The sequence below is a fragment of the Pygoscelis adeliae genome, unplaced genomic scaffold (genome assembly GCF_000699105.1).
Source record: "Pygoscelis adeliae isolate BGI_AS28 unplaced genomic scaffold, ASM69910v1 Scaffold277, whole genome shotgun sequence".
NCBI classification, from domain to species: domain Eukaryota; kingdom Metazoa; phylum Chordata; class Aves; order Sphenisciformes; family Spheniscidae; genus Pygoscelis; species Pygoscelis adeliae.
In genome coordinates this window covers 568,693-578,355 of record NW_008825218.1, presented here as the reverse complement: position 1 = coordinate 578,355, position 9,663 = coordinate 568,693, and the positions used below count along the sequence as shown (strand labels likewise).

General features: G+C 35.5%; 1 protein-coding gene across 1 annotated transcript in view; it reads left to right on the top strand.

Annotated features, from left to right (window-relative positions):
* The window catches only part of LOC103921328 (plasma membrane calcium-transporting ATPase 2), a 193,313-nt gene that overhangs the window by 89,667 nt on the left and 93,983 nt on the right, over positions 1-9,663 (top strand). The window contains exon 5 of the mRNA XM_009329272.1: positions 8,099-8,224. Coding sequence (XP_009327547.1) covers positions 8,099-8,224 — 126 coding nt within the window. The remainder of the gene's footprint in view (positions 1-8,098; positions 8,225-9,663) is intronic.

Genomic DNA, 9,663 nt, shown 5'->3' with positions numbered 1-9,663 from the left:
GTCCTGCCTCACTGAGCTGGTGTTTCCCAAGCAACAACCGTTGGGAGATGCTTTTGTTCAGAAGAGACAAGTAGCGACAAGTAAGGATATGTGACAGGTTTTTTTGAAATAACAGTGCAAATTCTGTCCAAACTTGAAATCACATAATTAGTTCCCTGACTATGAGATTATGAGTGTTTATTATGTAAATTATGGGATTGTGGTCTGGTAAAAAACCCATCAGATTTCAGTCAAAAGGTGGCTGCATTAACTTAAGGTGAAGAAATTGCTCATGTCATTTGTGGACTTGCCATTGCCACAGACTTCATGTTACAAAAGACCATGTCAATTAATTTTAACTTTAGCAAGCTTCAAACATCTTTCTGCCTGAAACGGTCTATTAAAAATGATTTTGTTTCAAATGACACAAAAAATTTCTATCGCTTCTGAGAATAAAGCAGCAAAACAAATTTCTTTTGCTCTTTTAGGAGAAAAAATACTTTGGTTTCTTTAAAAATATTCTGGTTTTTATTTGTTCAATGTTTTTGCTGCCAAGTGTATGCCTTTTGCCATTCATGTTGTAAACCCCCAATTTTTTCCAAGTTATAAAGAGGCTAATAAAGATTAGTGGAGTAGCTGCAAATTCTGAAGGCTGCATTTGTGCAGAGAAAATACAGTTAAGAGCTCAGCATTTGCAGGCAGCACACATACAGCAATGCTGAATAGTGGGGCCAGTGCCACTTCTGAATTCTTGGTGTCCCTCTGGCTTCTTCGTATACTGTAAGGTAACTTAAGTAAGTGTTCTGACTTTCGTGAGTAGTGTATGAAACTAGTGACTGTTATTTTTGCTAGATGTACAATAATTTGATTTATCCTAGTAGTGCAGATATTTAGGCTTAACTTGATTGTAGATTAAGAATTCTCTTGGAGATGCTTTCCAGTGTGTAAACGGAAGGCCTGCAGTGATATTTTGAGGAAGGGTAGCTCACTGTTGCTGTTCCTAACAAAATTTGTAATCCAGTGTTGTCCTTGAAATATTTGTGCATTTTTTTTTCCTTTTTTCTTAGCTGATAGTTGTACTGTTCTCTAAATATAACTTCATAACTGGCATAACATTTTCATTTTAAAGAGATAGTTTTAATGATGATATTTTCTTATAGAAATTTCTATCATGAAATATCATAGACTTCCATAAATTAAAATATCCTGTTGTTGAACTCTAGAGGTTTTCTGATTATGAAGTTTCCATTGATTCGTGTTCTTTCACATCTTTCTAAATTGAATTAGGTCTTTTTGAATACCCATAGTTTTCAGTGGTGGCTGTGAAAAAACATGAAGGTATTGCCCTGAAAGGCACGGTGGGAAGAGAAAGGGAAAGCAGTCAAGTTAGGAGAAAAGATGTTTTTGTCTTGCTTCCCAAAACTCAGATTTCTTTGCTGTAAGGAGAGAAATTTGTCGTTATGTTTTTATTACAGAGTTATGCAGAGTTAAATAAAGTTTATACTCTTTATTTTTTTCTATTACTGTGTAATCTCTATTGTGATTACAAAGAAGGTGAAGAATTAATGTGATATTTTAACAGGCACTGCACACACCTTTGTTCCATACTTATACTAATGAATTTTTACTCTTGCTGTATTAGAAAATCCCTGAACTCTATTTGCTCAGGAGCAGAGTTGATGATTTGAGACTCTATCATGCAAAAAACTACCTTCTTCCATAGATACAGTGCAAGGTTTAATCCTAGTGATGCAGAAGCTGATGTGCCCACTGGAAATTGTTAGTAGTCCAAAAACTTGGAAACCACCATGTCTTTCAGGGTGGGTTTGACCTGGTTTAAAAACTGAGTTCCTGTTGGATGTTAGCCTAGACCTATATTTTTGTAAAACTTCTTTAAAGAAAAAAAAGCCCAAACCAACCCCCACAAAAACAGCAAATGGACCTTAAATTTTCCTCTTATCTTTGCACCTGAAGACATCAGGAAGTTATCTCCGGGTAGGCTTTTGGAATTTAGACAAATATTGTCAGGATGTTACTTGCCACTGTTCTCCCTTAATCATCTGCTGGAAAACAGTCCAGGTTTGACAGAGGAATAACTGAAAAAAGGTAACATTTGAATTGCAGCCACAGTTTGTTTTGTGAGTCTAAATTTGGTGAAAGGTAAACACCCTGAATCAGGAAGTATTATTTTCACCATTGGCTCCTGAAACAACATTTTTAATATTCAATCAGTTTCAATGACATAATTAAACTAAATGCGTTTCTGTGCTTAATGTCCTGTTTTATCATCCAGATAGTCATTGAGAAGTACTTGATAGTACAATAAGTACAGATAGTACTTGAGAAGCAATTCTAAGAGTACCAATGCTGAGTAAACCAGATGGTTCATTTCCATCTGTGTGTAGCACATTTGGTACCACCTAGGATGGCAGAAATGGAAAAACAGACTCTGATATACCTGAAACCAAAAGAAGCAGCTTCTCTTCTATAGTTCCACTATACTTCTGTCTAAAACATTTTCCTTCTTTTAGTTCGTTAACAGAGACTTGCATGCATAGTGTAGCATAAGCCATTGCATCAAAAGTCATCAGCTTAAACAAGACTGGGGTGACGTTAAATTTCTTTGCAATGAGCATGGGCATGTGTCAACCATCAGATGAAGACAGCTTGGGTCAGACTGCTACTCAGCTGTCTTGATTGAAGCTGACGTGCCCTTTAAATTTTGTACAGTTCAAAGTGCCAAGAAATCCATGATTCCTAAATACAGAAGCTTTGAATACGAGTCTGGCCTCAGTCTGGCACACAGTGAAGTATTTTGGGGTACCATGTGATAACAGTTAACATTGTAAAAAATACCTTATGAGGCTTACTGTTTAAAACTTTTTTCCCAGGTATTTTACATTCATTTGATTAAGGTATGAAAGAGTTACATAGAGGAGCTCAACTAGTGTAGTTCTCACTGAACTGAGACTGACAGAACATTACTTTATCCTCACCTAACTTTTATAAACGTGTATTTCTATCAATGCGCAGCAAGGATTTGAAACAAAGAAAACTCACCTTATTCAAGAACAAATAAAAGAAATTTCTTGGTCATGGTGCTTTGTTAGGTTTTGGAAATAAAAAGGAAGCTTGATAAGGAATCGGGTCAGTTATTGCCTGGAGAAAAGTAGTTCTGATTCTGTCTTAATTCCCTGCCAGAAAATATTCCAAGCTAGGCTTCTAGCACAGCAGAAGATTTCAGAACAGAGCAGCTAATTTCAAATGTCCCAAATTATTTGGATATGTTGAAATTACACGTAGATGAGTTTTTTCTGGAAAACTCTCTTTTGTTCATAGAGGATATTCTGATGGTTGGTTCACTTCATTATTAACTTCAGTTACTTCTTAATAATTGCAGTGACTAAAATTGTTGTTTAGATACTCAGAGAATTTTTGTTCACCCCAAGTTTGCTAGAAGCAGCATAACAGTATAAAACCCCCAAACTGGCATGCTTTGGTTTTCTTTTCTTATTTTTCAGCCCTATTTCCAACCCATTTCACCAGTACTGTTATTAGATTTGGGGATTTCTGAGCAGTCTCATGTTTAGTTGCATTTTTGTCTGAAAAAGTATATACTATACTAGGTTCCTTATCTGTCTAATCTGTTTACCTCTTTTCTTACTAAACTGGACTTCTTCCTTCTCTATCTTGGAATACTCACCATTTATCAACTTCAAATTAAATACTCAGCATATGAAAAAATGTATTTTACTAATATTGAAAAATTAGTCTTGAGAGGGAAAGAAGTCAGTAGACTTGTTCAACATGAAGTTGGAATACATACTTAGTGTACAGATTAAGTGAGAAACACGCATTCATTCCAGAATTCCATTTATGTAACAACAGCTGATTGAAGTCTGTCCTGGTTTCGGCTGGGATAGAGTTAATTTCCTTCCTAGTAGCTGGTACAGTGTTGTGTTTTGGATTTAAGATGAGAATCATGTTGATAACACACTGATGGTTTAGTTGTTGCTAAGCAGTGCTTACACTAGTTAAGGACTTTTCAGCTTCTCCTGCCCTGCCAGCGAGAAGCCGGGAGGGGGCACAGCCAGGACAGCTGACCCAAACTGGCCAAGGGCTATTCCATGCCATGGGACGTCATGCTCAGTGCAGAAACTGGGGGGAGTGGGCTGGGGGGTGCGACCGCTGCTCAGGGACTGGCTGGGCATCGGTTGGCGGGTGGTGAGCAATTGCATCGTGCATCACTTATTTTGTATATTCTTTTATCATTATTATTATTTTCCCTTCCTTTTCTGCCCTATTAAACTGTCTTTGTCTCAACCCATAAATTTTACTTTTTTTTCCCCAATTCTCTCCCCCATCCCACTTGGCAGGGGGGAGTGAGCCAACAGCTGTGTGGTCTTCAGCTGCCTACAGGGTTAAACCACAACAAAGTTGTAGAGCCCATTTCTTTATTCACGCTAATATAATTATAATACCATTTAAATGGTGATGTTGCCAGAGTTAGGTGGAAGGAGATTCAGCTCTTTGGTTTAGCTTAGATGCTGAAGAATGTTTTCAATAGTACTAGTGGAACATAATCTGATGATAAATTAGTATGCTCTAAAACATGCTTTTTATGCACCATAACAGTTTTGAATTATGTTTCACGAGACTAATGTTAAGAAAAGGTTCAGAAAGGCATTTCAACTTAAGACATTTTTGCCCTTTCCAGGTGTGCAGAGGTAAGCTTGAAATCTGGTGGGTGCATGATTTCTTAATAAAGCTGGTTTTGAAACGTAGGTGTACATGCCATTTTTTGGAGGATATTTCTACCCACCTTTGTAGTCCAATACAGAAGAAGATTCCTTCAAAACAAAACATAGCTATGCTAAAAGCAAGTTCGTAATTAAAATTTATTTTAAATGGTGTTACATCTTAAAGGAGGTTCTTCCAAATTTCTGAGTTAAGTTTCAGACGTTTTCTGTTTTGTCTGAACTAGTACAACCAAGGCTATTCTGGTTTTTAAAGATCTTTTCTGTTCCTTCAGGCTTGAATGTAACTTGGTTTTTGTTGTTTGGGTGGCGGTCCTAAATTGTATGTTTGTGATGTGTTGCTCTATCATGTGAAAGAAAGCAAATGATTTTTAAGGAATCAGACTTTATCTCAGAAAGCCATCGGAACAGTTCTCAATGCACCGAGAAGGTCTGCTGGTTTGGTTTTTTTTTTTTTTCTTTTTAACATATATCTGACCATTAGTGCATTTTTGTTTTTATTCAGCTTATTTCTGCTGACATTTTCTTAGTGTTCTGCTGAGATATTTATGCTCTCAAATTAGGCTTAGTGTTGACAGATGTTCTCTCTGTTCCGTGGTTCTGTTTTCCTTTTAAGAACGAGAGGTTTTGATTATTTAGAGAAAGATATTTTGCTTATAAATAGATAGTTGCATTACTTAGTATGTTCTAGGACAGCAGTAATAAGAAAATGGGATTTTTTGAAAAAATGGGTTGCAAGAGTGTGTGTATATGTATATAAAAATACTGATCTATTTAAGCACACAGGTCCATATATCATTCCTTTTTTCAGCTTTTGAGATAACTCAATGAAATGAATATATGTAGATGAGGATGAACCCAATAAAATGTTTTTTAGAAAGGGAGGGGAGAAAGAATCTCTCCATGGCCATTCAGGTTTAGTAGATCTGAATGCCCAATAAGATTCTCCATGAGAAATTAATTATATTCCCCATTTGCTCAGTGCAACAGGCTCGTAATTCAGTTGGTTAAAAGCCATTTTGCAGGAGTCTGCAGAAAGCTTGTTTGAAGATTTCTTTTATTTTTTACTGTGGCTTCAGGCATGCCCTGCTGTGGTACATTTCAGAACTACAGGCATCAGTGAACAACTTCACTTTAGTTTTAAAATATTGAGCGGTAATTAGTGATGGAAGTGGGTTAGTGATAGGGGAAAGATAGTTGAGTATAAGCATACCAGAATTTTTACCTCATTAGCCACAGAATTGTTTAGGACAAGTCAGTTAATGTGTCTACCTAATTCGTCCTGTTGCAGAATGAATGAAGCAGTGATGCTGTCTTAAGGAAAGTAAATGCAGAACCTTACATTTATGACAAACTTGATAATTGTAAAGCAGTACAATGTAACTTTTGAAGTGAGGTGAGGATCTAAGGAACAACAGATTCAAACTCAGCAAAGAATAGTAGTTTGTCACAAATACTGCAGTGACAAGGCAAAACTTAAAGTGAGTATTGTAAGCAGTGTAATTGGTTTACTATCAAAATGGTCAAACGGTTTAGCTGACCTAAAGAACTCGTAAACCAACAAATAGCTTCAAAAGAAGAGTAAAAATGCTTTCTTCCTCCATGCCCCCATGCCCCCCCAAAGGAAAAAGTAATTACTGGACTATGTTCTGATTCCGTCTGGTCTCATTCCTCTGATGTCCCGCAGCTGCAAGTCTGGGATAATGACTGGTCTTAAAATATAATTTATTTAAAGATATAGCACCTAGGATTAAAAACAATTCTTAAATAATAGAATACTTTGTGAGCAGGTTCTAGTTAACCATGTGTCCATCCATAGTTCACTTGGAGGTATAAATACATGTTTGTCATTTTTGTATGCAATGATTTTTTTCTCAAGGCTAACAGTTTGTGTGTTACAGTCTATTTTCATAGTTTCCAAACTACTTCCTTCTTCAAATACAGGAAAGAGTATTTAAAAAAACACAAGCCCAGTAAACTTTCAATCCTAGTTTGCTCTGTCAACTTTGTGTTAAGAAATGATTGCTTTTCCTCTGTGTTCTCACAGTGACTTACACTTAATAGGCATAATTTTCTACTGCTAACGGCTAAAATATGAAGTCTATTTCAATGAATAGCTTTATTTAACTATCAGTAGTTTCTCGTCATTACGTATTTGGTTTTTATCTATTTCACAGGAGCACTGCTGATCTGCTTGTATCTTTTAAAATTCATTACCTACTAAGGATATCTCTCTTCAAACATTTTAAATATTACTTCAGTAATGAAGTTTTTAGGTTGAGACTTTGTCACCATATGAAATGACAAATCAGTCACAATTTGATACCATCCTTGGCACGTTTGTTCCTATGCTTCAATGACAGGCTTTTTTTTTAATAAGCTTTTATTAACTGGCCTTAAATACATGTCATAACAATAGGTTGTTCTTCAATTTCAAACTTTGTTTTAGAAATAGCCAGAGTGCAGTTGCGTAGACTGATCTTTTGCAAATCCTCTGTTACAAAACTTTTCCAAAATGGAAATCAGAATACTTTTGATCATTTCGAGGAATTTCTATTTGTTTGTGTTTCCACAACTCATAGCAAAAGGTTTCTAAGAGGCTATGATCTTAGATGCACCTAACATTTGGTTCAATGTAGGAATAATAGCTGTAAATAAACAATTTCTGTGCAATAAAGCATGAAATATTTCTCAAAAATAATTTACTTAATATAATGATATGATTACCTAGTTAAACAAATCATCCTTCTCAGAAGAACTTAATGTACATTTTGATTTGTTTTAGAGTAATAGAAATCTCTGTACATACTGAATTTGTTTTCAAGTGTATGTCAGATTTTTCTTGCTATTTGGGAATCTCTTGATTTAATTAAACATCCCCTTTAAGATTTTTCTCTGTATTGATTTTTCAAGTTTGAAGATGTGAAATTGTCTGCAAAAATATTTTTTTCTAAGCCCATAAATCAACCGTAACTGAGAAAGATGAGAGAAATTACACACGTTTTCACTTAGTTTATGTAATAGTCTTCCAAGTTACAAGAATTGACTGTGTGACGCTAAGTATTATCTTCCAAGATTATGTAAACTTGGTTAGCGAACAACATTTCTTTTAAAAAGGGAAATTTAATGTGTGTGGTTAATGGATGTGCAGCCTAAGATTTGCAATTAAGCACCCATTCTTGGCTGAGAATAATATACAACAATAGGGATTATTTTGGGTATGTAATTATATTGGCCTTAATATAGATTGTTAAAGTGTAACAAATCTCTCTCAGTACTATAGTAAACATCTTGCATAAAATATTTAATGGTTGTTCTTTTTATTTTTTTAGCTATATATAACTTATCTTGCATATTTTCAGGTACTCACGTCATGGAAGGCTCTGGACGAATGCTTGTAACTGCTGTGGGTGTGAATTCTCAGACAGGCATCATCTTTACTCTGCTAGGTGCTGGAGGAGAAGAAGAAGAAAAGAAAGATAAGAAAGGTAAATTTCACAACACATAAGGATGCTCCGAAGAAAGCTCTTGGGCTTTGTGTAGCCAGAGCTCTCCTCCATTCTTGACAAATAAATAAGATTTTAAAAACTTCCTTTTGGTATACATTTTTGTCATTACATGTCACACAGAAAAACAGCAAAAGCTGTTAACCAATAAATACATTGGATAACAAGATGTTTTTCCAGTGTGAAATTGCAGACTCTCAGTACATACTTAAATGCAAGAGAATACATGGGCATACTCCCATTGCCGTGTCTTCTTTATGTAAATCCATACTCACCTAAGATTTGCTAAGGTTTGGCTCTTGTGCATTTACATCTATGTAACATTTTTTTCAGAAAAAAAAAAAATTGGCCATGGAAATAGCGTATGTCTTTGAGCTTCAAAATAAAATAAAGATAAGATGTGGCTTTTTGCTAGCATAGTTGTTTAAAGTCAGTGAGTGACTTTAGAGGCATTTTTCATTTCTTAAGGAGTAAAGGTCAAACTAAGAGTAGTAAAAGGGAAGAAAGTAGCAGTAAATGTCAACAGAGAGTTTAACTTCGGTGTCCTGTATCAGTTAATGAAATCAAGAAATCTCTTTAGACTCTGCACCTTATTATAGTGTGGACATAAGCAATTGCTAACTTATGGGTCGCACATTAAGCAGAAACATGATTTATTGTGTGTCCTTTCCAGTTTTTGTTCATACAGTCTTGTAAATTGTTCACGTCTACATTCAGAATTTCATTCCAAGTTTGTTCTAAGAATATTTATCTTTCAGACATAATTAAGGGCCAATTAATATGGGTTTTTTTTAGACATTTCCACTCTTTTTAGTGGTTTTCACTATTAATAAAAAAGAGTAGTTATAGCTTTATTGAACATTTACTTAGTATCTGGCAGGCAGTGTGATTCCACCTTTTTTTCATTTCCATCCTTTTAATTTGAAGCTGCAGATGGGAAGGCCAAATTTAAATGGTTTTCATGACCTACAATTTCCATTTCTGAATATGTTCGATAATTGGTTGCACTTGACTCCATGTTTCTCTGAGGAAATCCCTTTTTACTTGATGAAAGGCTTTATGAAATGTTTACCATTTCATTTCTACACAGAAATGCATAATACCTGCTAGGCATGGTAACTTCTAGGAACATGAAAAGGAGAAAGACCGAAACTTCCCAAAGTAAAACTCTTCCATGTCAGACTAGTTTTGAACAATATCTTAGAGTTTGATCTTGCTGTCATTAAGAGAAAGACTCCTAGACATAGACCTTTAGAGATCTGGCAGCACCTGTTTTGGCAACGTCTAAGGATATCGTAGGTGAGAAGGAGCAACTTCAGTACCTGTTTGAAAGTGACAGCTTTCTGCCCGGAGGTCCTTTGTTTGACTGGGTTGGCCTTCTCTGTATGTTGTTTTGCTCAGGACGCTCTTGAGTCTTTCAT